This window comes from Pongo abelii, chromosome 19 (assembly GCF_028885655.2).
Source record: "Pongo abelii isolate AG06213 chromosome 19, NHGRI_mPonAbe1-v2.0_pri, whole genome shotgun sequence".
Taxonomy (NCBI): Eukaryota; Metazoa; Chordata; class Mammalia; order Primates; family Hominidae; genus Pongo; species Pongo abelii.
In genome coordinates, this window is record NC_072004.2 from 7,059,358 (window position 1) to 7,084,367 (window position 25,010).

A 25,010-nucleotide genomic window follows, 5' to 3' on the forward strand; every position below is an offset into this window, starting at 1 on the left:
AGAGGTGGCGGCTGCAGTGAGCCATGATCACGCCACCGCACTCCAGCCTGGGCGACAGAGTAAGACCCTGTCTCAAAAAGAGAGAGAGGCCAGGAGCAGTGGCTGATGCCTATAATGCCGAGGTGGGTACATCACCTGAGGTCAGAGACCAGCCTGGCCAACATGGTGAAACCCCATCTCTACTAAAAATACAAAAATTAGCTGGGTGTGGTGGCGCATGGCTGTAATCCCAGCTACATGGGAGGCTGAAGCAGGAGAATTGCTTGAACCTGGGAAGTGGAGGTTGCAGTGAGCCGAGATCATGCCACTGCACTTTAGCCTGGCGACAGAGCGAGACTCCGTCTCCAAAACAAAAAAGAGAGAGAGAGAGCAGAATTTCTCTCCCAAAAGTTTCTGAGAGGCTGAGAGTGCGCTAATACTTAGAGGGCAGCAGCTGCGAGATCAAACGGGAGCAAGCTTATCAAGGTCAATGGCCAATCCTTGAGTAGGATTCTGAAAATGTTAAGGATGATGAATCAAGGCTGAGAATATAACACAACTTTGGCTGTAGAGTAAGGGTACGATAAGAGAATGGAAGAAGGGAAGTGGTCCTGTCAGCAAGAAAACTCTCAAACCCAGAACACAGAGACAACTCGAATCAAGAAGCACCCTGATACATTTAAAGAGTCTTAAAGAAGGAAAACAGGGGCTCAGCAAGATTGAGTCTATTCTCTGGGCCACAGACTTGGAGAGAATCCTGAACTCCAGGTTTCAATCCGATGGGCACAAAAAGTAGAGAAGGAAAATAGGAGAACACACAAAATAGCCCTCCTCCAAGGCTGAGCTGTCTTGAATAAAGGAGTTCTATGAACCAGCAGAGACTGTTCATTCCACATCCTGAGAAGGGGGTCTTCTACCTGGGCAGTGCACAAGCTGAGGGACAAGCCCCAGAATTAAGGAGACCTGGGGGAAGGGGTGGAAGCCGCTCTCCGCTATCCACTCTTCCTTCACAAGGCCTCCAATTTCCTGCAAGGTAAATTAGGACCAAAGCTCCAAGTTTTGGAGTCTGGGGGAGGGTTTGAGTCCAGTGCCCCTCCATCTTCACTCCACCTCAGAGAGAAAATTCCTGAATCTGAGGAGGAAATGTCAGCGTGCACCCAAAGAAAATGGAAACATGAGGAGGGCCATTTCATCATTTATTCTAGGGAGGAAATGAAGGTAAACTTTTATCTCAGCGAGCCCCCAATACCTCTCCCTGCCCCACCCCCATGGAGGGAGGGTGGTGTCTGGCACTGAAGAAAAGGCTCCTCAGGATTGGGAGGCAACATGGAGAAAATGGGAAACAAGAAATGGGTACCAGGGTTTCCAGAATGTGGCTGGAAGAGGTTAGGGACTAGGTTCAGTCTCTGGAAATTTTCGACGTACATGTAGGGGGGCGGGGGGAAACGTCGGGAGGGGCGGGGGTGGGGGTGGGGGAGAGTAATTCTGAAACTGCAGACTGGGGGGCTGGGGAGGTGAGGGATCAGCACCTCTCAGTCTTGGATTACAGGGCAACTAAAGCAGGACGGGAAAGGAGGACCCCCCCACCCTTTATCCTACTGGGACTCAGGGCCCTAACCCAGACAACTCAGATGCTACTGGGACATATCTGCACCCCCAATATATTAGGGCTTAAAACAAGTAAAAGCCCTGGGGAACGGGGGCCACGGACGGAGTCGCTGTTGTTCCTTCCCCTTTGGCCCCTCCTCACCGGAGCCCCAGTTGCACAGAATGACCTGGAACCGAGGCTTGCACCCCCAAAGCATAGGGGTGTGAGTCAAAGTGAATGATAAGAGGGGCGACCCACGGCGCCTGTCCGCGAGAAGTTGCAACCCAGAGACCCCGCACCAAGCAGAAGGAAGAGCGACAGCGCTTGAAGCTTGCACCCTGATATTTGCGGGGGTCCGGGAAGAGGGGAGCGGGGCCGGAGCCCATACCGCGGCACGTACCACGCAGAGACACATGGAGGCGAATCTGTTCCGAGCCGACATGGAGAAGGGGAGGGGGACTGAGGGAAGGGGGTGGGTGGGATATCAAGGGTCCCGGGGTTGGGGGAGGGGGAGGGGCAGAGGGGCGGGGGCTGCGGCGGCCGCGGCAACTGGAGGCTGCGGCCGGAGGCGGGGGGAACGGCGCCTGCGCAGTAAGGGAGAGCGTCACGTTGGGAGAGAGGGGTGAGGGGAGACCCTCTTAGCCACCAACTTCCCTGGTTCACGCTGTTTCTCTGTGAACTTCACTTTCCACAGTATACTTCTATTCCGACCCCTCTACAAATAGAGACAGACTTAAATTTACCAGTTTATCTCTCTAGTTCTCAGGGACCCCTTATTCCATCCCATCTAATCCCCCAACCCCAACATCGCGAGACCCCAAACCATTCCAAAACTTCACTGGACATCTCGTCACTACTGGACTCCCAGAGTCCAGGGAAGCAAACGGCACTTCTCTCACAAGAACCCCCAAGGGATCTACACTGCCTCTCCCACCAAACCCCCACAAGATTGGTGCTGTGGATAGCATCTCCTCAGATTCCAAGGCATCTCCTACTCTACCCAGCATAGTACTCCCCTGTAGTCCAGCCTCACCTGATAGGCAGCCCATGTTTCTTCAAGAGTTTAAGGAACCACAGAGCCTTGTTGGCCCCCCAAATTAATATATGCTAAATCATCCCTTTCTATATCATATCTATCTGCCAGTCCACTAACAGGGACCTTGCAATTACTGCAAATATTACTCTTGCTCTAATATAAACATCCAAATAACAAGTCCTCCAATTTGTTGGGGATCCCCTGTCCAAACCCCCGAATCTAATAAGATACTCATGACTTCCTAATATGCCAGTCTCCAAATCCACACCAGAACCCAATTTCAGGAAATATTTAATCTACTTTAAAGCAGACCCTCCAAATTAAATAGCAATCTCATCAATTTTTTCCAAAACTCTTATAAGAAGAAATTTAGACGGGAAGATCGCTGGAGGCCAGGTGCTCAACACCAGCTTGGGCAACATAGTGAGATCCCATCTCTAAAAAAAAAATTTTGGCCGGGCACGGTGGCTCATACCTGTAATCCCAGCACTTTGGGAGGCCGAGGCAGTTGGATCATGAGGTCAGGAGTTCAAGACCGGCCTGGCCAAGATGGTGAAACCCCATCTCTACTAAAACTACAAAAATTAGCTGGGCGCGGTGGCAGGCGCCTGTAATCCTAGCTACTAGGGAGGCTGAGGCAGGAGAATCGCTTGAACCTGGGCAGCAGAGATTGCAGTGAGCCAAGATCGTGCCACTGCACTCTAGCCTAGGCGACAGAGTGAGAGTCGGTCTCAAAAATTAATTAATTAATTAAAAGTATTTTCCTTTTCCTTTTCTTTCTTTTTTCTTTTCTTTTCTTTTTTTTTTTTTTTTTTTTTTTTTTTTTGATACAGATTCTCGCTCTGTCTCTCAGGCTGGAGTGCAATGGCGCGATCTCGGCTTACTGCAACATCCGGCTCCCGGGTTCGAGTGATTCTCCCACCTCAACCTCCCGGGTACCTGGCATTACAGGCGCCCGCCACTACGCCCGGCTAATTTTTTTGTATTTTTAGTAGAGACGGGGTATCGCCATGTTGGCCAGGCTGGTCTCGAACTCGTGACCTCACATGATCCGCCCGCCTCGGGCTCCCAAAGTGCTGGGATTACAGGTGTGAGCCACCGCACCTGGCACCTCCTCTCCTTTTCTTTACCCCTGAGGTTCATAGATTACACCCTTTTCTGGCTGCCCACAACATCCCCTCCACGATTCTGAATTCCAACTTTGTCGGAAGATTGCTCCCAAATATATCTTCTCCACACTCAGGCCTCAAAAAATACACACCAAAGATACGGCCGGCAATTTGCAATGACCCACAAATCGTCCAGAACACTCCCAACCGCCTCCTTCAGGTCTCTTCAGAGATTTCCATTTTCTCCCAAACAACTTAACCTGAAAGCCTCTCTTCCAAATATTCTCCCATTGAACGCCCACCCTTCCAGCTCTTAAAACCCAGTGAGGGGTCTCCTCAAATCGGCTGACTTCTATAAAATGCCCATACATGGTAGAAATGACGACTTCCCTAGAATCTCACCCAAGCGAGATTGACCCCGTTGATCGGCATCTGTTACATGCGCCCCCAAGATGACCCCCAATGTCCTAGTTTCATATCTGGTAGGAAGGCTTGGATCACTAGAGGATCCAAGGAGTCAGTGCGGAAGGGGCTGGACTCAAAATTCCTTCTAGAATAGAAAACGTGCAGGCCTTCTTATCCACCAGTGGGCGCCATGGCCCATAAAGACCCTTCCCCATCCCCCATTTCCCTTTTCCCTCCATTTTCCGTTTCTCTGTTGCCTGGCAACGCAGCAATCAAGGACTTTGCTGTCGCCTAGCAACCGTCTCCTGGGAACACAGAGCTGAGGTAGGAGGGGTGCTCTGATGAAATCTGAACAGACCTCCATCTTAGGAAAATTGAGACGTCAGACTTCCCAACCCCCGGATTCTCCTTTCCAAAGACCCCCGCGCCCTTAAGTTACTTGGACAATAGCTCCTCAAACCCTGTCTCCTTTACGCACGGGGGGCCACGCCACGCCCATCCCAGGTCAGCCCCGCCCTCATTTCGGTCAGGTAACCCAGCCCCAAGGTTCCTCCCCTTTCCGAGGGTTGCTGCCTCCCTCGATAGAGTAAGCCAGACTCCGCCCACCTGCCCGGGAGGCCACGCCTCCGTCCACTTCCCGCCCGTTCGCTCCCCCTGCCTCGCCCACACTGTCCCTCCGCCACGCCCCTGCCGGCCAATGAATGAGGCCGTCGGCCACACTGCCCCGCCCCCGGCATCTCGGCTTTGCCCAATAAGGACCACCCGGAGGGTTTAACCGCTTCGCTCCTGGGGCTCTGGCAAATAGCCTCAGTCTTTCCCCCACTGTATCCCCACCCCCACTTGTTCTGCTCCGCCCTCCGCCACCCTCGCCCGGCCCTCCAGTCCGCCACGCAGCTTCAGTCGTCGCCGGTTACCATGGCAACGGCGGCAGCAGCGCGGGGAAAGGGGGAGGGACGGGGGCGGAGTGGGAGAAAGAGATGCTCAGAGACGAGAGATGCTGGCAGAGATAAAGGCACCAAGAAAGACAAAGTGATCGCTGTAGAGTGGAGTTTGCACACAACACAGGGCCTAGCACGCAGTAGGCTTTCAATAAATGTTCCTTAAATTACTGCGGCAGGAGTCTAAATATAGGCAATGAAAGATGGAAGATTCAGGCAGAGCTGGGGAGCTCAACGACCGCAAAGCCTGAGCACTCCCTACCCCATCCAGCATTTGGGGAAGCAGGAGCCATGTGCCCCCTGCAGGCTCCTCTTGGGCTACCCTCCGCTGGCTGCCCTGGATAGAGATGAACCACAACTCCCAACAGCGCCATAGGCAGCAACCCTCTAACATTGAGGGATCTTGTGCCTCGGGGCCTTATGGGAGTTGGAGTCCCCACCATACCGAGGCTGACAAGTTTTCCAGCCAAGGAATGTGGCAAGCCTGGGTCTCCACGCCTCTGTAAACCCCAAATGCATGATCTGCTCTGTAAGCCTCCTTCCTTCAGGGATGCTCAACCCTGGGCTCCATGGAAGAAGTAGGAGTCTGGAGCGGGTAATGAATAAGGCCACCCACCCACCCAGAATAGCTGCCAGTGCTGGCAAGCCCCTCACCCTCGCTCCCATTTGTGTGTTCACGTGTTGAAAGCAGAGCCCACACATTCCAGCGGGCTTTCTATTTACACCTGGAATACAGGGGACCACAGCCATGGAGCCTAAGGCCAAGTGACAGGCCTAAGGGCAGAAGACAGCGGGAGCAGAGGAAACCAGGCCAGAGAAACTGAGGCATAAAAATCCACCGAAACTACAGGGGATGTGGGGAAGAGGCAGCCTGGGAGAAAGCCCGAAACCCACAGAATGAAGGACAAGCAAGTCGCCCTGGTGGAGAGAGGGTGGGGGCTCCAGATCTAAAGGTCCTCAGCCCCCAATCCCTTCCAGCCATCCTCACACGTGCACAATGCATGTGTACACACATGTGTGAGTTTGTGGCAGGGAACATGTGTGTCCTCAGCTCCCTCCCATGAAAAGCTGCAGTTCCCACTAAATATAACCCCCTCCCCAGCCTGTGACTCACCCGGACCCCGCCTCCCCCGGCCCCCACTTCCTGTCCCACCCCCCAGCCCCCAGCTGCCTGCCACCCGCCCAAGCCTCCCTCCACACACCAGGAATCCAGCTCTCCAGTCCCAGAGTCTCCAAGCAGAGCCTAGGTATCTGCATCCCACCAGGAGCTCGCCTGTGCTCCATCCGAGATCTCCTGCCTTTGCCAGGCTCCAACCAGAGGGACACTCTTGCACAGATCCCCATCGCTGCCAGCCCTGCCCTCCTCCTACACCTTTTCACCCCAGTAACCTCAGTAACTTCGGTCATAAGCCCTCAGGGACCCTTAAATCCAGGTGTCCTCCCCAACCTTGATCCCAAGCGTTAGGGGTATCTGGAACAGTCCCCACATCTGCTCTTCTCCCTCTCTCTTGATCAGGGCTAGATACAGTGTGGGAGGAGATGGGGACATTGGGCACCTGCCTTTGGGCCACCCCTAAATTGTGCACCACCCACCCGGTCCCCCTCCTCAAATCCCCTCTCTCCCTAAGCCTCTCATCCTCCTCCTCAGGGGCTGGCAAGCTCGGCTGCTGCAATCTTCTGCCTCCTATGGGAGTACCCCCAAATCCTTGCCTCACCTGGTCCATTCCCTCAGGTGATCCCATGCCAGGGCCCCAGCCCTCTGACAACTTCCAACTATCTCCATTCTATATGACTGAACCCTAAATTAACAGTTCCCTCAAATTGAGAGAGCATCCCTAAATGCAGCCACCACGAGATGCTTGTTCTAGAGTCTGAAGGCCCACCCCTTCCCTGCCAGCTGACACCCCCAGACCAGTCAGGCACTCACAACCAATAACCTTTACCCCATGCCAGGAGCCCCCCAAAACTGGACAAGGCCCTTGGAAGCCAGCTTTTCCCTGGGGAGGAAAGAGGAACCCCCCAACATAGCCCACCTTCCCACATAGACCAGCAGGACTCCCTTATGAGCCAGGCTTCTCCTTAAATAAGTCTCCCTCAAACAGCGCTGATGAACCCCCAAACCCGCCAGGCCCCCCAAACCATGGAATATCCTAAATTTTCCATTTCCCTACAGGTACAAAGGGATCACTCCAGGGGGCACCTGTGGCCAAATCCAGCATTTTCTCAGATGTGAACCCCAAAACTAAATTAAGACCCCCAAATACATCTTACTTCTGATGCTGCCACTCCAGGGGCGCCAGTCCCAGATAAGGCCTACTAACCCCTCCCCACAAACTCACACCCTCCCCCCAGTTTATAGCCCCCCCATCATGCTTACCTTGGTTGTCACTATACAGAGACAGTCCATGTTGGGGGGCCTGGCCGCGGCGGCGGGTAAGGGGCTCTGACTTCATCGGAGTTTCGTTCCTCCCCTCCGTGGGTTCTCACCCCTCCCCCCTCCGCACCCCACTTTTGCAGGGGGGGCCAGGATGGGGGGAGGGGTGAGAGGGGAAGGAGGGGGTTGGAGAAGGGAAGGGGAGGGGAGCGTGGGAGGGAGGGGAAGGGGGCCCTAAAAGGGGCTCCCCAGTGGTGGGGAGGGGGCTTGGGGAGCACACCCCGATTCTCAGGAGGGGCGGGGGCACCGGGGGCTGGCAGCCCCGGAGTTCGGGGGCTGGGGCATGAGCTGGGGTGGGGGAGGGGAACTGGATTTCGGGGAGCCCCGGGGTAGGGGGGGTTCTTGCCAAACGGCCAGGGGCTAGGGGCCGTGGCGGGGGAGTGGGGTGGGGGGGTTGGAAACGGCAGCGGCCGAGGGAGCCGTGGAGCCGAAGAGGGAAGGGGAGAGAGGAGGAGAGAGGAAGCAGGGGGAGGGAGGGAGGGAGCTAGGAGCCAGAATGGGGGGGGTGCCTTGGCAGAGTTAACTCCTCCCGTGCTGGCAGGAACCCGGATAATGGGAAAGGAGATAGAAGCAGAAGCACAGAGGCCCTGAGGCAAACATGGAGACCTGGCCAGCCACCAGTGATGACAGCAAAGACGATGAGGCTGGATTTCATTTCTTAGAGAAGGAAGCATCTATAGTTGGGCTGGGAGCACCCACGGTTATTTGAATACGGGAGGGAGGCCTCTCGGCAGGCGGTAGGGGGTCGGGTGTGAGGGAGGAGCTGCAGGAGGCAATCCCTGGGGGCCTAGTTCTCCCTCAGGTTTCTCAGGGGGAAACCTAAAAAGTTAAGCCCTAGACTCTTTAGTGCCTGAAACTGGGGCAGCCAAAGAAAACAAGGAAGAAAGGGAGAGTGGGTACAGACCACAGAGAGTGCATTCTCGGTGCCCCAAGTCCCTGGGCCACCGACTCAGGCTTTTGTCAGCAGGGCCCCCAAGTTTCCAGGTAATATTAGCGATATTTGGCTCACCCCTCCAGCCCTGCCTGCCCCTCAGGAAATTAGGCGCTCGCCCCCACCTCCTTACCTGACTCTCTGAGAGGGAAGCCTCATAATAGTCCAGGATGTCTGTCACAGGAACAGAACTGAGTTACCTCCCCACCCCAGGCCTCTCCAGGCACATCACCCCTGTCATCACCGCTGCTGGCTGGCTGGCAAGGGAGGAGCCCTTTCAGCCAAGGCTGGTCCACACTCATGGAGGACACCATAGGCAGGACCCTGCATGGGGCTCCAGCTTGGACCAAATGATCTCCAGGCTCCCAAACAGCCCCCGAAGTTCGGTAACGGCCCTTGGAGGCCCAGGTCCCTCAGAAAACAGGCTACTCACCCAGCAAGGCCTGGAAGAGGTCGCTATGCAGCACTGTGAGGAGGGGGGGTGCCCACCGCAGCAGTGGGGGTGCCAGGAGCCAGAGGGCTGACCTGGGAGCTAGTGAGACGCAAGGAGAATTGGGACAGGGAAGAGGCCAACACAGGAAGACGAACACACTGTCACTTCATCTCCCCAGCCTGTGCCCTTCACCCCAGCCCCTATGGAAAGATTTGGGGAGAAAGATCTCCGAGCCCCACTCCCCCACTTCGCTCCCAGGCCTCCCCTCTACAAGGAGCCCTGTTTTTCACCTCTTGGTCTCTGGGACATCTCTCTCTTCTCTCACTTTAATCTCCCTAATCCTCCAGGATTGGAGTTGAGCTGCCTCTCCCCACTAAATTCCAGCTGTGAGTAAAGTAGGCCGTCTCTGAACCGACCAGCTGTCCCATTCCCCCAGGTCCCAAGGCACCAGCGCCGCCACCATCTCGCTCCACACACCCTGGCCCCCTCTTCCCATAGGCAGGCGGAACCTAGCCACACTCTCCTGAGACGCCAGCAAAGAGGGCCTCCTCACAGAGGGCTCCAGCAGCTCAAAAAGAAGCTGAGCCCAGCTCTCTCTCCTCCTGGGCCTCCTCTCACCCCGATGAGAATTGCAGAAAGAGGGGTAGAAATTGTTTGGGACTTCCTGACCTAGGGCTAGAGAAGTTGGAGTTTTACGAGTAAGAGGCAGGAGAATTCCTGCAGTTCCTCTCAGGCCCGGGAGGAATCCATCTGCCTGGGCACATGGTCTCTGGAAGGAACAGAGGGCAGAGACAGAAGGGAGTGTTCAGGAAGGTCTCAGAGGCTTTATTAAGGGAGGGGCAGTGAATCTGGGGGGACTTCCTACTGTGAAACTGTAGCTGTTTCAAGAGTTAGTGAAATGGTCTACATCTCAGAAGAATATACTTAGGGTACTCACACCCTAGCTTGGGTGCCCCCCACCACTGTACCCTCCCTTTTGTGTTGGCCGAGATAGATTTCATCAGGAACCCTAGAGTCTGTGTCTTTCCATGTCTCTACCTCTGCCATCTACCTTACACTTCTCTTTCCCCACTTCTCCATTCTAACCCCACCGGAGAAGCCCTCCCTTCAGTCCACCTCCATCCCTCTGGCTGCAGTGACTGACGCCCCTTCCTCTTCTGTCCTATCCTATCCCATCACCCCGTCGGAGGACTAGACTCTAGTTCGGACGGGCGGGATTAAGGAGTTTGGGGGAGACGAGGGACGCTTGGAGATCCCTCTAAGTCAGCGGAACGCAGGGCCGGGCTCCAGAGAACTACAGCTCCCAGCGTGCCCCGGGGCCCACAACCGTCAGCCGCCCGGTGCACTGTGGACGATGAGTCAGGGCTAGGGGCACCAGGACTTGGGCGTGCAGGACGCCAGGACTTGGGCGTGCGGGACGCCAGAGCTGGGTCAGAGCTCGAGCCAGCGGCGCCCGGAGAGACTCGGAGATGCAGGCGGCTCGGATGGCCCCGAGCTTGGGGCGGCAGCTGCTGAGGCTCGGGGTCGGAAGGTCTGTGTGTGACAAGTGGGACGGTGGGCAGCGGCCCTGGGCACCGGGCCAGGACTGAACTCCCACTCCCCACAGCTCGCGGCTCACGGCGCTCCTGGGGCAGCCCCGGCCCGGCCCTGCCCGGCGGCCCTATGCCGGAGGTGCCGCTCAGGTAAGTCACGGCAGCCTTGGCAAGGGGGTGTGGGAGTGGCGGTCCGCTTCGGCGCCCGCCTCCCGCCGTCGGCAGGGATCTCCCTCTTGGTGCCAGGTACCTGCCCACTGCTCTGTAGCCGAAAGTAGGGGAAAGGGCAAGCCAGGGTGCCCTAGGGCGGAACTAGGGGAAAGGTCACCGCTTCGCGCCGCCTCCCCGCGCGGCTCTCGCCCGTGCTCCCCTTGACACAGCGGAAGTCCCTTCCCTGGACTTGCTAACCGTCTCTTTTCCCAGCTGGCTCTGGACAAGTCAGATTCCCACCCCTCTGACGCTCTGACCAGGAAAAAACCGGCCAAGGCGGTAGGTAGCCCCGAGGCCAGGTGGACCTTAGCCAGACCCAACCAGAGCCCTGAAATTCGCCTCTCTCTGCCCAGGAATCTAAGTCCTTTGCTGTGGGAATGTTCAAAGGCCAGCTCACCACAGATCAGGTGTTCCCATACCCGTCCGGTAAGGGAAGGGATAATCAGAGCTGGGTGGGGCCAGGGTGGTTTCCCCTGCCAGCCTGGCCTGACCAGCCTGTCCCCCACCCTCTGCAGTGCTCAACGAAGAGCAGACACAGTTTCTTAAAGAGCTGGTGGAGCCTGTGTCCCGTTTCTTCGAGGTAAGGAATGACTCGGGGCTTGGTCCCTGGTGAGGTGTTTGGAGATGTTAAGCTCAAAAGGAGCCTGGATGTGGGATCCTGTGCCTTCCCCAGGAAGTGAACGATCCTGCCAAGAATGACGCTCTGGAGATGGTGGAGGAGACCACTTGGCAGGGCCTCAAGGAGCTGGGGGCCTTTGGTCTGCAAGTGCCCAGTGAGCTGGGTGGTGTGGGCCTTTGCAACACCCAGGTGAGGGCACCCTATCGCCACATCCCAGTATCCCATACCCCAGCTTGGCAGACTCAGTTCCTTTGCCATAGACCTAGAGACTAAGGCTAAGGTCTCTTCTAAGCACCTGCCCTGGGTGCCTGTGGGATGGATGTTAACTGTCCAAACATAACACAATTTACATGCAGTCCCCTAGGCCTGAACCATGGGCCTCACCCTGGTTCCCAAGTCCTTACAAATCTTTAAGTTGGGGACTGCCTAACAATAGACTGACTAGTAGCAAGTCACCCTCCTACCTAGACCTAAGACAGACCAGCATTCTCTGCTGTGCCCTCTGCACACCCCACTTCTTTTCCACACACTGGGGATGGCCCAGGCCAGGAACTGCCCTGTTGCCCACACTCTCCTGTTAAGGTCAGGTCCCCCTGCAGCCAGTGACAGCCCCAGATTCCTGCTTCCCCTCCAGTATGCCCGTTTGGTGGAGATCGTGGGCATGCATGACCTTGGCGTGGGCATTACCCTGGGGGCCCACCAGAGCATCGGTTTCAAAGGCATCCTGCTCTTTGGCACAAAGGCCCAGAAAGAAAAATACCTCCCCAAGCTGGCATCTGGTGAGGCAACCCTAGGAGACCTAGGGATGGGGGGCATACTGGGCTTGGCACAGATTAGGCCAGTTGGCACTTAGATTATCAGATGGCTGGGCATTTCGGTTGGGGGAAGGTTCTGGGGAGGCATCACAGTGTGCTGGTTGGGACATGCAAAAGAAAACTGGATACTCCCAGGTGTTAAGGGGGAACTGCCTGCTGGAGGGATGGGGAAGTGGGCCGAGGGGACTTTGAAGCTCATCAGAACTTGGGGTAAGGAGCTCTCTCCCCAACAGGGGAGACTGTGGCCGCTTTCTGTCTAACTGAGCCCTCAAGCGGGTCAGATGCAGCCTCCATCCGAACCTCTGCTGTGCCCAGCCCCTGTGGAAAATACTATACCCTCAATGGAAGCAAGCTTTGGATCAGGCAATCTGCCTCCCATTTCTCCCCTTCTCCTCCGCCCAATTCCAGGCCCCACTGCTCCCCGTCCTCCATGCCCTGAATATCCCCTCATTCTTCCACAGTAATGGGGGCCTAGCAGACATCTTCACAGTCTTTGCCAAGACACCAGTTACAGATCCAGCCACAGGAGCCGTGAAGGAGAAGATCACAGCTTTTGTGGTGGAGAGGGGCTTCGGGGGCGTTACCCAGTGAGTGAATTTGGGTTGGGGGAGCTTAGGACTGAGGGGCAGGACTGGGCTCCTGGGCAGATGGCTGTTGCAAATCACCCTGGGGATGTGTGCAAAGGCCAAAGCAGGTGGACTGCATGTGGCCTTTGGGACTAATATGTATGAAACTGAGCTAAAGTTTTGGCTCCAGCAACCAAGTCCAACACAAAATAGGACATAGCCAGGCCTCCTTAGCCCTCAGGGCCTGAGGGGAAGTGGTGGCTGTAGCCTCTAATAGTCTAGGAGTTGTCATTCCTCCCTGGTGCATAAGGAGCGAAGGAGCAGTTTTTCCCCCAGTGACAACCTGTTGAACACACCTCTGCTTTCCCACACTGCCCTGGCACAGTGGGCCCCCTGAGAAGAAGATGGGCATCAAGGCTTCAAACACAGCAGAGGTGTTCTTTGATGGAGTACGGGTGCCATCGGAGAACGTGCTGGGTGAGGTTGGGAGTGGCTTCAAGGTCGCCATGCACATCCTCAACAATGGAAGGTTTGGCATGGCTGCGGCCCTGGCAGGTACCATGAGAGGCATCATTGCTAAGGCGGTGAGTACCCTGCCCGAGTCCCTGGGTAACCCGAACAGAAGTCTCACTGTCCCCCTTGCCATGTGTCCCTGATCACTTGCAGGCACTCCCTACACTAGAAACTCCTCCCCTACCAGCAGCCCCAGACTTGCTAGCTTAGGTCTCCATCCAGCGTAGACCGAACTCTGGTTGTATGCAAAACTCATCCCTCTGGCACAAGCCCAGCCCCTCTCCTGGGGAGACTGCAAAACCACACTGAACCACAGCAGGATGCGTGGACCCTCTTCCAGGTAGATCATGCCACTAATCGTACCCAGTTTGGGGAGAAAATTCACAACTTTGGGCTGATCCAGGAGAAGCTGGCACGGATGGTTATGCTGCAGTATGTAACTGAGGTGAGGGCCTCCCAAGCCCCTCTCCCTGGAGCCCTGGGGCTTTCTTCCCAGTCGGGTCAGACTACAACCCCCAGCAGCACCTGGGGCAGTGGGTCTCCAGCTTTACACCAATGCCCTAGGGGATGCGGGGAGGCATAGTCAGCTCAGCTTCTGGAAGGGAGACAGCAATGATGTTCTGCTCAGGTGCCTGCCAGCAGTACCAGAAGTTAATTCTACCTCATCCCTTACATCCACCCCTTTTAAGAAAACAAATACCTGGAAGCACCTGATGAACTGACCCAGAACAAGTATCTGCCTGACCTGACAAGCTAGGTCAGCCCTTATCTTGGAGATCTGGGTGATGAGGCCAAGTCTGACAAAGCCCTTTGCAATTTTCCTTCCCATGTCCCAACCATGCAACCTCAGTCCATGGCTTACATGGTGAGTGCTAACATGGACCAAGGATCCACGGACTTCCAGATAGAGGCCGCCATCAGCAAAATCTTTGGCTCGGTGAGGTCCCAGGCATGCTGGGAGGGAGTCCAGCTTGGGTGCTCAGCTCCCAAAACCAGTCTCATCTGTTCTTTGTCCCTAGGAGGCAGCCTGGAAGGTGACAGATGAATGCATCCAAATCATGGGGGGTATGGGCTTCATGAAGGTACAGGATGATCTTCTGCAGAGCCTCGGCTGGGCCAGGGGTGGGTAGGCACATCTCAGCATGGGCATATAATTTGTGTGGCCCTGTGCTAGGAACCTGGAGTAGAGCGTGTGCTCCGAGATCTTCGCATCTTCCGGATCTTTGAGGGGACAAATGACATTCTTCGGCTGTTTGTGGCTCTGCAGGGCTGTATGGTAAGAAGGAGAATTGGGTGGGGGTAGAGGTGGGGAGGACAGCGAGTCCTGACTGCTGGACCCTCTTCCCCCATAGGACAAAGGAAAAGAGCTCTCTGGGCTTGGCAGTGCTCTAAAGAATCCCTTTGGGAATGCTGGCCTCCTGCTAGGAGAGGCAGGCAAACAGCTGAGGCGGTAGGCTTAGGGCCAGAGCCAGGGGAGGGCAGGGTGGTGTATGGCAACTAACCAGTCATTCTCCCTCTTCCTCTCAGGCGGGCAGGGCTGGGCAGCGGCCTGAGTCTCAGTGGACTTGTCCACCCAGAGTTGAGTCGGAGCGGCGAGCTGGTAAGTGGCCAGGGGTCCGGGAGAGCCTGCATCAGGGACTGCAGCCGACGGCCCTCTGAGCCCCGCACTGTCCCCATCTCTTCAGGCAGTACAGGCTCTGGAGCAGTTTGCCACTGTGGTGGAGGCCAAGCTGATAAAACACAAGAAGGGGATTGTCAGTGAGTGAGCCCTACACCCTTCCGCCCCTCCCTTTCCTCTCCTTGAAACTAACGCCCCCACCCCCACCCCACCTACCCAACAGATGAACAGTTTCTTCTGCAGCGGCTGGCAGACGGGGCCATCGACCTCTATGCCATGGTGGTGGTTCTCTCGAGGTGAGGAGGCAGGCAGGGAATGCCTGAGCCGCAGTGGGCCTGGGCCTGGATCCCAGCCGGCCCAGATTTATTTTCATCTCCTGCTTCCTGCCAGGGCCTCAAGATCCCTAAGTGAGGGCCACCCCACGGCCCAGCATGAGAAAATGCTCTGTGACACCTGGTGTATCGAGGTGAGACTCGGGACTGCCAAGCTCAGGTGAGGGCTAGAGGTACAGGCCCAACCCCTCCTTCCCTCTCCCCAGGCTGCAGCTCGGATCCGAGAGGGCATGGCCGCCCTGCAGTCTGACCCCGGGCAGCAAGAGCTCTACCGCAACTTCAAAAGCATCTCCAAGGCCTTGGTGGAGCGGGGTGGTGTAGTCACCAGCAACCCACTTGGCTTCTGAATACTCCCGTCCAGGGCCTGGCCCGGTTATGTGCCTTCCCTCAAGCCAAAGCCGAAGCCCGTTTCCTTAGGGCCCTGGTTTGTCCGGAAGGGGCCTAGTGTTCCCAGCACTGTGCCTGCTCTCAAGAGCACTTACTGCCTCGCAAATAATAAAATTTCTAACCAGTCATGCTTTGCTCCTGTGTGACGGTTCTTTCCCTCTGCTGCCTGCCTCCCTCCCAAAGAAAGGAGCCAGAGGCGTGGGGAGTTTGCCTCTATTGCTTTATTTGGTGTTTTATACAAGTGACTAAAATAAATAGAGTAACAAAGGCAGCTACATGGCCCACATCTCCCAGCTTCCTCAGGCTGCTGTCTAGGATGCCTAACCCCAGGGTACCGCTGACCACCCCCAACCCTGCACAGGGCAGGGCTGTGGGTAACTGGAGGAGGAGGTCACATTCTGGGGTTAGAAGGGGCCCAACGGACAGGAATTCTTCATATAAAAGAGGAAACACCTATTTAAAAAGTCCCAAAAATGTAAGAAACTCTATTTTAACCCCCAAAAAGGCTTATAAAAAAACAAAGCTAAAAATAATCAAAGGTCCCTTGTGTACCCCTGAGGGAAGGGGGAGGAACCAGGCACTGCTGGTGAGAGTCACAGTGGCCACAATCTCCTGTAAGGCAGCAGCTGGTAGGCTGAGCCCAGGCACTGTAAGAGCAAGCACGTGATGGCCAGGACACCCAGTCACACACCAGGAGCGCCAGGCCCAGCCTGGCCCCACAGTGGGCTACATAACATCCACAAAGAACTCGCTGGGATTGCCCATGGCCATGTGGAAGCTTTGGCGGCTGGCTGTCAGTTCTGGGGGCACAGAGCCCAGGTCTCTGACTGGAGGGGCCCCCGGAGGCTGCACTGCTGGAGGGACTGGAGGTGGAGGTGGGGGCATCACAACCACCATCATGGGGTTGTAGGGGAGGGCCATGCCAGGGGGCGGTCCATAGGGATGGAGCCCTGGGTGGGCTCGGAGATTAGGGGCACCCCCCGTTGAGCCTCTGGATGGAGGAGGGCCCCCATCGCTAGTCCCACTTGGTTCCCCACCCCGCCGAAGGCTGCCCCCTCGGCTGGAGGGCTCGGACTCACTGCCACTGCCGGACTTGGACTCGGGGGCCCGCTCCTCGGGCCTCCCCGTGCGCCCTGCCCCCCCATCGCTCCGTGTCGACCCACTGCTCCGGCTGCCTGTGGAGGGAGGGGAGGGGCAAGTGAGTCCTCACCCAGGCTCCTCCCTGGCTCCCCTCTCACCCACCCTCAGATGCTGGCCGCACAGGTATGTGGGGATGACTCACCCTCACTGTGCTGGCTGCTGGCACTGCCCCCACCACAGGTGTAAGATGAAAGCTCATGGTAGGGCGGAGGCTGCGGGCTGTAGGGGTGTGGCGCAGGGTATTGGTAGGAGAAAGTGGGCAGCAGGGGCCAGGGGGTGGCCCCAGGCAGAGGGGCCAGCGTGTCCTGGTCTGAAGCCCCACTGGAGCCATCGTTGTCATTGACAGACAGGTTGACTAGGTCTGGAAAGCGAGGGAAGAGACGGAGAAATCACTGCTTCAAGAGGCTAGGGCCCCAAGACACCGAATGGAGAGGAACTGGCAACAGTTCTCCCAGACCCACCCACGATGGAGCTCAAAACAGGGGTTCACAAGGGTCTCTGACAGGAAACTCCCATCTACTGCCATGAGAGCAGGAGCACAGCCACTACCCACGTCTTTGCGGGACTCAGGTAAGAGGTGCACCTTCCCCCGGTGGACACAGTCCTGCACCTGGCACATGGCTTGTCCGGCGGCACATGGCTTGTCCAGCCGCACATGGGTGGACGTCAGCCCCCATCCTCGGCCAGTGCAGGACCTAGTGCGGGACACACGCTGCTCGACCATCCATGGTGGCCCTGGCTGCGGTTTCTGGGCTAGGTCTAGGGTTGGAGAGGCAGAACAAGGCAGGCAAAGCCACACTCCCTGAGTTGGGGCAGGGGGACTTACAGCTCTCACAGCCACCACTGAGGTCTCCGAAGACGTAATAGCACTGCTCAGAGAAGGTGATCTTGTTGACGGTGTGTCGGATCAGGCCTGCTTTGAGCAGCCCGCTGGCATACTTGCGGGCCTCCCGCCGCTCAGGAAAGCCCTCCACGTGATGGTAGAGCCAGTCAACCACATCCGAGCCTGGGAGCACCCACAGTGGAAAAAGGCCTCAGGTTCTCCTTCCAACTCCTGCTCTCGCCTCTGCCTGTGCCATTCCTGGCTTTGGTCACCTCCTCCTCCCCTTCTCAGCCACCTGCCCAGGACCCAGCCATACCCAGAAAGGCATTAGGGATGGTGATCTTGAGCCACATGCGGTCCCGGACTTCCAGTCCAGACTCTGGAGCTGCCATGGCCTTGGTCACCGATGCCATATCTGTATGGATGGAGAGACCCCGGCCTTCACAGCCTGGCAGAGGAGACAACGGGGAACCAGGGTCAGGGATCACTCCCACAAGGGCAATGGGTCAGACCACTGCGGGACAGCCTTCTGCTGGGAGGGTGGGATGAGGTGGGCTGGCGGCTCACCATCAGGCAAAGACGATCCAGATGTAATGGTGCTCATGGAGGAGGAGCCTGGATAGGCTGGGAAGGTGCCAGTCAGAGCCGCGGAATGGGACACCCAGGCAGCAGGGTCAATTGGCTGGATGGGCTCATCTGGGACAAAGATGGCACCAAAATGACCCATTCTCAGTCCCCAAAAGCCAGCCCAGTCCCTCCCTGACTCAGCCTCCTGCTCCACCTCTGCCTGGACCCTCCTCCCACCCATTCCCCATGACCACAGGCCCAGCCCCAGTCTCCTAGCCAGCCCCCACCCCCAACTTCAGGCCCCTCCCTGAGTGTCACTCACTTCGGGGGAGAGTGAAATAGGCCTGAGGAGAGGGATCCCAGCACTTGGCCACAGTCAGCACAATGGGGCTATGGGGAAGAGAAGTCCAGTCAAGGGTGCAGGGGAAGAGGAGGCCTCAGGAGGGCGGGGGTCTGAAGCAAGGATGGATTAAGAGACACAAAGAGGGAGAAGCAAGCACATCGCGGCTGGGCTAGAGAAGGTGAGGGTGGAAAGCACCACAATGTGGATGACTCATCAACATGGAAAACTCTTAAAAACATACTGCCAAGTGAGACGAGAGAGTACACGCTGTACAATTCCATTCACAGAAAGTCCAAAAACAGGTAAAACGAAACCGCGGTGTTCAAGGATACATGCAAGGGTGGTAACTATCCAGTGAGGCAAAGCTTTTCTTTGTTATGGTGATGGCCGAAGAAGTCAGGAGAGTGACTACCCCTGGGGCGGTGAGGCATTTGGGAGCAGGAAGGGACATCTGAGAAGGAAGTTCCAGGGCATCAGCTATCTCCTATTTGATGGTCTAGGTGGCAGTGACATGGATATTCACTCTAGTATTATTTGCTACGTCGTGCATTTGTTTCACGTACTTTGAACGTTATGTCTTAGCACTTTTTTTTGGTTGAGATGGAGTCTTGCTCTGTCGCCCAGGCTGGAGTGCAGTGGCGTGATCTCGTTTCACTGCAACCTCCACCCCCCGGGGTTCAAGTGATTATCCTGTCTCAGCCACCTGACTAGCTGGGACTACAGGCGTGCGCCACCATGCCCACTTAATTTTCCTATTTTTAGTAGAGACACGGTTTCACCACATTGGTCAGGCTGGTCTCGAACTCCTCACCTCAGGTGATCCACCCATCTCGGCCTCCCAAAGTGCTGGGTTTACAGGCGCGAGCCACCACGCCCGGCTGTCTTAGTACTTATTAAAATTCCAAAACAAAACATGAAAGAGAAAAAAAAAGAGGACTGAGGACCTGCAACCCGCTCCGCAACTCACCCAGGCTTATGCACAATGTCCCTCAGCACCCGCACGGCGTCATCATTGCTCATGTTCTCAAAGTTCATGTCATTCACCTGGAAGCGAGGGCAAGTGGGTCAGAGACACGGTGGGAGAGGCTGAGGGCCCCCGTGCAGGGCAGCTCTGCGGCCCTACCCCAGCACACCTGCAAAAGCATGTCCCCTGGCTCAATGCGCCCGTCGGCCGCCACAGCCCCACCCTTCATGATGGAGCCAATGTAGATGCCTCCGTCTCCCCGCTCATTGCTTTGGCCCACAATGGAGATACCCAGGAAGTTGTACTTCTCTGTGGAGAGAGGCCATGTGAGGACAGGAGCCCCAGCCACAGGACGCCCGGAACCCTAGAGACCAGGCCCTCCCCACGCCCTAGCCACAGGCTCTCCCCATACCCATGTTTAGCGTGACTGTGATGATATTGAGAGACATTGTGGAATCTGTGACGCTGCTGAAGGACGACGTCTGTGGTGGGAAAAGAAGGAGCTAGAGTGCCCTTCAATAACCCAGGGTCAACCCTGGGGTGCTGCCGGTGTCCTGGCACCGCCCAAACCAAAGCCCATGCCCCACCTTCTCCCAGCACCAGCCTTCCTGTAGGAAGCCCTCACCCTCTCCAGGCGGGGTGGCCGCTGCTTCCTTCGCCGCCGGTGGCGCTTAAGGAGGCGGGAGGCACTGCTCTGCTCCGTGGAGCTGCTGAACCTGCCAGGAGGTTGGGAAGGAGAACAAACGTAGGCCAAAGTGGTCATGGGGCCAAGAGAAAGAACAAGAGGATGGACTGGAGAACGAGAGACGGGGCTGGGTGAGCTGGGGAGAGCTGTGCGGAGCCACACCTGCTCATGGTGTCCTCCTCGTCCGAGTCCCCCAGGCTGGTACTCTCCAGCTCGCTGGTCATGAGGGTAGAGGAGCTCTCGTATCCGGCCAGGTGGCGCTCCAGCCTTGAGGGGCCACCAGTCCTGTGGCCCCCAGCTGCATATGGACAGGAAGCTCAGGAGCCAAGCTTCCCCCTGCTCACCCCACCAAGGCTGGGGTCTGGCCCAGCCCTTCCCGGCCCCCAGGCCTGCCCCTCACCGCCATGCTCACTGCTGTCTCTCCTGCGAGGCCGCTCCCGCCTCAGTGACACTACTGACTCGGTTTCTGTCTCAGGCTCCAGATTCTCATGGCTGCTGGACACATTAGGGCTGAACAGGCAGAGATGGTTTCCAACCCACATCAGGAGAACAGGGCTCCGGATCCTAGGCGTCCCCTACCAAAGGCCTGGGTTCCCTCCTCACCTCCCACCCCCGCAGTCAGGAATCTGAAGGACTTACTGGAAGGATGGAGGCCTTGAGTCCCCAATGCCGCTGGTCCTCTCGGGTGGCAAAGGGGGTAAAGGTGGGGCTGGAGGCGCCAGTTCTGCCCGAGGCTCATGGACTGGAGGGGCCATCTCGGGTTGGGGATTATCTGAGGACACCAGCTAGAAGGGTGCAAATGATAAACACTGGTTCACCTGGGAATCAAAGTGTGACAGGTGGCAGTAAGTGAAAGAATGAGAAAGGGTCTCAGAGAGCTGGAGAAGAGCAAAAAAACCTAGCAAGTATTAGAGACTCCAGAAGGAGAAGGCTGAGGGCCTCTCGCCGGCTCTCCGAACAGACAGGAGGTAAAGAGCCAGGGCTGCTAACGCCTGGCCTGGGGAGGCTACAGAAACAGGCTGAGGCTTGGGGGAGCTTGGCAATGCTGAGGGGACCTGGCCCTCGGTGTCAGAACCTCTTACCCAGGATACCACCCTTCCGTTGAAGCAGGGGAGGCGGGCGTTGTCATCTGAAATTTCTTCCTTCACCACTCTGCCAAGAGACGAGGTAGAGTCAGTGAGTTGGAGCATCCCCACCCCCACCCCCACCCCCACCCCCACCAAACTTTCCCCCAGTCTTCACCTGGCTGCAGGATGTTGACTTTCTCCTGCCCTGTTCAGGTCTTCTCTTACATTGAAAGAACGCACTCTGACACCTAAGAAATCTCCAAACTCAATCCCCTTTCCTTATTTCTCCTCTCCCTAACGCACCCTCAGGGGCACAGTGCTGCTCCAAAGACTTCCTTGAGTCTGACTCAAACCTCTTAGTCCAATTTCAAAGGCAATCCCCTACGCTGATGCAGCTGCCTAAGATACCTATCTAACGAGACTGGCTGGTAGCCTCCTCTCAACCCCACCCCTGTTCCTTACAAACCTTCCAAAAAGGTCAGGCACGGTGGCTCACGCCTCTAATCCTAGCACTTTGGGAGGCTGAGGTGGGCGGATCACCTGAGGTCAGGAGTTCAAGACCAGCCTGGCCAATATGGTGAAACCCCATCTCTACTAAAATACAAAAATTAGCCGGGCATGATGGTGGGTGTCTATAATCCCAGCTACTCAGGAGGCTGAGATGGGAGAGTCGCTTGAACCCAGGAGACAGTGGTTGCAGTAAGTCGAGATCGCGCCACTGTACTCCAGCCTGGGCGGCTCAAAAAAAAAAAAAAAACCTTCCGAAAAAGGCTTTGGTCCTTATCAAAGCCTCTACTCTTATACTTTCCTTTAGTTTTCTCTAATTCATTTCTAGAAGACTGTCCTTTCTTGAGTAAAAACACCCATTAGAGGCCAGGCGTAATGGCTCACACCTGTAATCCCAGCACTTTGAGAGGCCGAAGTGGGCAGATTACCTGAGGTCAGGAGTTCAAGACCAGCCTGGCCAACATGGTGAAACCCTGTCTCTACTAAAAATACAAAAATTAGCCAGGCATGGTGGTGCACACCTATAATCCCAACTACTCTGGAGGCCAAAGCAGGAGAATCGCTTGAACCCAGTAGGCGGAGGTTGCAGTGAGCTGAGACTGCGCCGCTGCACTCCAGCCTGGGCAGAGTGAGACTCCACCTCAAAAAAAAAAAAAAAAACAAAAAAAACAAACAAACAAAAAAAACACCCATTAGATCAAACAAACAATGGAAGTTCCTCATTAGACTGAAAGCTCCCAAGGAGAGGGCAAGCTGGGGTTCCCATTCCCCTGTGCCTCATTGGGCACAAAATTCTGCACGAAGCAATCTGCTCAACCTGACAAATCCCAAAGCCCAGCCTTGGGGTCATCTCTCCAATGGGTTCCCTGTGGTGGACTGGACTTGCCCCTTCTTCTTTACCACGACATCAAATCATGAACACTTACTCTGGTCAACACCATGTCCTAGCCACACACCACACACTGACACTTAAGCACTAACAAATACTGTCGACTAAACGAATAAACGTATAAAGCATCAGACTCTCTGCCCTAGTTGTTCCTCTCTCTCTTTCCACACACAACCTTAGCCCCAAATTAGGACACCTTGTCTAATTAACCCGTTAGCCTAATATGGTCATGGGAGCCAGGATATATATCAACATAATCCATTTGCTGTCAATGTGACAACACAGCCCAGTCACTACCAACCCGTCTCAGCATAATGTAGGATTCCTCCCAACATAATACAATCTCAGCACAGCTTGGTCCACTCTGAGGCAAATTATTCTGTATCACCATAATCTACTTTATAGAGTAGTCAGCCTCCATGCTAATGACAATTACCATTCACCAAGAATTTCCCATGTGCCACACACGTGAACTAACCATTTCATTCTGTGATTTTCTCCATGTCACAGATGAGATCAAGACACAAAATTTAAATAAATTGTCCAAGATTACATTGCTGACAACTAGAAAAACCTTGACTTAAAGCCAAGATAACTCCCAAGATAGTATCAGCATCCCCATGTCAAACATCTTTCTAGCTAGAGTCCAGTTTGTTCAGTTCTTCTAAAACCCATGCTATCCCAACTTAATCCAGCCTGCCTTCAAAAAAGCGCCCGGTTGGGCCGGGCGCGGTGGCTCACGCCTGTAATCCCAGCACTTTGGGAAGCTGAGGCGGGCGGATCACGAGGTCAGAAGTCAGAGACCAGCCTGGCTAACACGGTGAAACCCCGTCTCTACTAAAAAATACAAAAAATTAGCCGGGTGTGGTGGCGGGCGCCTGTAGGCCCAGCTACTTGGGAGGCTGAGGCAGGAGAATGGCGTGAACCCGGGAGGCAGAGCTTGCAGTGAGCCGAGAATGCGCCACTGCACTCCAGCCTGGGCGACAGAGCGAGACTCTGTCTCCAAAAAAAAAGCAGAGGTTGAGGACCCAGAGAGCTCAGCCCCAAAGACCATAAACACAAAACGGCTTTCTCTGCATTATTTACACGCCAATCTAGTCCAAGATAGCCCTGAATGTCCCAAATTACCCTAGGATAGCCCAATCTATTCTAGCACAGACTACAATGCCCCCACACGCAGCTGTCTGCACCAATCTAGACTAGAACATCCCAATACGGCTGCCTGTGCTAGCACAGGCCCCAACAGTCTTGTCTGCCCCTATACCGAGTGGTCCAGTGAAACCAAGTCTTGCCCCAAGAGAAACCAGGATTAACCAATACAAGTCCATAATGGCCCAAGTTTTTTTTTTTTTTTTTTGAGACAGAGTCTCGCACTGTCACCCACGCTGGAGTGCAGTGGTGCGATCTCGGCTCACTGCAACCTCCGCCTCCCAGGTTCAAGAGATTCTCCCTGCTTCAGCCTCCCAAGTAGCTGGGACTACAGGCGCGCGCCACCACGCCCGGCTAATTTTTTGTATTTTTAGTTAGTAGAGATGGGGTTTCACCGTGTTAGCCAGGATGGTCTCGATCTCCTGACCTCGTAATCCGCCCGCCTCAGCCTCCCAAAGTGCTGGGATTACAGGCGTTACAGGACTCCTGAGAACGTACTAAACAACCAGACAATGGATCAATTTACTCAGTACAGACTAGAATACTCCAAAATAAACCAGTATGCCCCCACCTATTCCAGTAGAGCCTAATCTTGTCTAATCTGGTTTAGGATATCCTAGTCTGTCCGTGCGCCTCAATCTATCCAAGCATAACCTTGTCCATCCTGGGATAGTCAACCTACCTCAGCATAGTACAATCTGCTCCACCATAGGCCAGAAAATCCCAGTGTGGCCCAAAGTAGATGTGTGCCCCTCCACGTCGCCCAATCCACTCTAGCAAAGCCCCCGTCAGTCCTATATAGGCCTTGCGCTCACCCGAAATCCTGATCCATAGACTTGAAAAAGTACTTGGCGCCCGCGGGCCGCTGCAGGACGCTCTTGAAATCGCCGAGGGTGATGCGCTCGGCGGGGACAGGGATCTTCACCAGGTAGGGAGTCTCTTCCTCATCCAGGTGGTAAATCACCTTCGTCTCCCCAACCCCACCGCCCCCAGTGCTGCTGCCCGCCATGGTCTCGCCCGCGCGCTCCCGGGCTCCACCGCCCACCCAAGGGGCTAATGGCCCCTGCCGCGCCTGCGCACACACGCAAACCGACGCGCGAGCGCGGACAGGACTGACCCAGTACGGGAGAGAAGCAAAGGGAAAAAAGCAGGGATCTGCGAGGGTGGCGGCGGGGGGCGGGCCGCGGGCTGCGACTCAAAGCCCAGGTCTCAGCGGCCGCCGCGCGCCACCGCCACCGACGCCGACGCCGCGAGCGTCCTCCAGGTCCCCGCCCACCTCTCCTCATGTCACGTGACTTAAAGGCGCCCACCCCGCGCTCTTCAGCCGCCCTCCGTCACGTGATCCCCTCCCAATCACGTGACCGCCTGACTCCGCCTAGTGCCCCCGCCACATGATCGCTGCCTTCAGCAACGGTCTCCCAGCCCCCAAAC

At 56.0% G+C, this 25,010-nt stretch overlaps 3 protein-coding genes across 24 annotated transcripts in view; 1 reads left to right on the forward strand and 2 right to left on the reverse strand.

Annotated features, from left to right (window-relative positions):
* The window catches only part of DLG4 (discs large MAGUK scaffold protein 4), a 29,845-nt gene extending 19,726 nt beyond the window's left edge, over nt 1–10,119 (reverse strand). For 5 of the 14 annotated variants that reach the window (XR_008515276.2, XM_024234382.3, XM_054536096.2 and 2 more), the window contains exons 1-3: nt 9,144–10,119; nt 8,854–8,952; nt 8,554–8,594 (exon numbers count right to left, since the gene is read on the reverse strand). Coding sequence is in view for 13 of the 14 variants with exons in the window: in XM_024234382.3 (XP_024090150.2) it covers nt 8,554–8,594; nt 8,854–8,952; nt 9,144–9,162 (159 nt within the window). In the remaining variant the exon portion in view is untranslated. Of the gene's footprint in view, nt 1–1,967; nt 2,142–4,114; nt 4,456–7,432; nt 7,949–8,553; nt 8,595–8,853; nt 8,953–9,143 lie in introns of those variants that run through there. The other 9 variants (XM_054536105.2, XM_054536103.2, XM_054536100.2 and 6 more) reach the window with 6 other exon arrangements.
* Nucleotides 10,120–10,163: 44 nt separating this feature from the next.
* ACADVL (acyl-CoA dehydrogenase very long chain) lies at nt 10,164–15,573 on the forward strand. 2 transcript variants are annotated; one of them, XM_024234386.3, is made up of 20 exons: nt 10,164–10,384; nt 10,460–10,535; nt 10,809–10,874; nt 10,949–11,021; nt 11,111–11,175; nt 11,269–11,403; nt 11,849–11,993; nt 12,263–12,392; nt 12,491–12,616; nt 12,981–13,179; nt 13,449–13,553; nt 13,959–14,045; nt 14,128–14,190; nt 14,283–14,384; nt 14,461–14,558; nt 14,636–14,708; nt 14,794–14,866; nt 14,950–15,022; nt 15,117–15,192; nt 15,265–15,573. In XM_024234386.3, exons 1-20 carry the CDS (start codon nt 10,323–10,325, stop codon nt 15,403–15,405), a joined length of 1,968 nt encoding a protein of 655 aa, XP_024090154.1. In that variant the 5' UTR covers nt 10,164–10,322; the 3' UTR covers nt 15,406–15,573. The 2 variants fall into 2 exon arrangements, with proteins under 2 accessions (XP_024090154.1, XP_024090155.1); XM_024234387.3 differs by lacking the exon at nt 10,809–10,874 and having other exon boundaries at nt 10,203–10,384.
* A 75-nt stretch (nt 15,574–15,648) lies between these two features.
* Nucleotides 15,649–24,872, reverse strand: DVL2 (dishevelled segment polarity protein 2). 8 transcript variants are annotated; one of them, XM_063717979.1, is made up of 15 exons: nt 24,395–24,872; nt 21,050–21,119; nt 20,607–20,752; nt 20,380–20,477; nt 20,130–20,265; nt 19,908–19,998; nt 19,695–19,764; nt 19,452–19,591; nt 19,286–19,362; nt 18,298–18,365; nt 17,976–18,104; nt 17,725–17,856; nt 17,412–17,591; nt 16,728–16,946; nt 15,649–16,620 (listed from the first exon to the last, which is right to left on the reverse strand). In XM_063717979.1, the coding sequence occupies exons 1-15, from the start codon at nt 24,586–24,588 to the stop codon at nt 16,172–16,174; spliced, it is 2,199 nt and encodes a 732-aa protein (XP_063574049.1). In that variant the 5' UTR covers nt 24,589–24,872; the 3' UTR covers nt 15,649–16,171. The 8 variants fall into 8 exon arrangements, with proteins under 8 accessions (XP_063574049.1, XP_024090152.1, XP_009249506.2 ...); XM_024234384.3 differs by having other exon boundaries at nt 20,368–20,477; XM_009251231.4 differs by having other exon boundaries at nt 20,368–20,459; nt 24,395–24,856.
* Nucleotides 24,873–25,010: the final 138 nt, after the last annotated feature.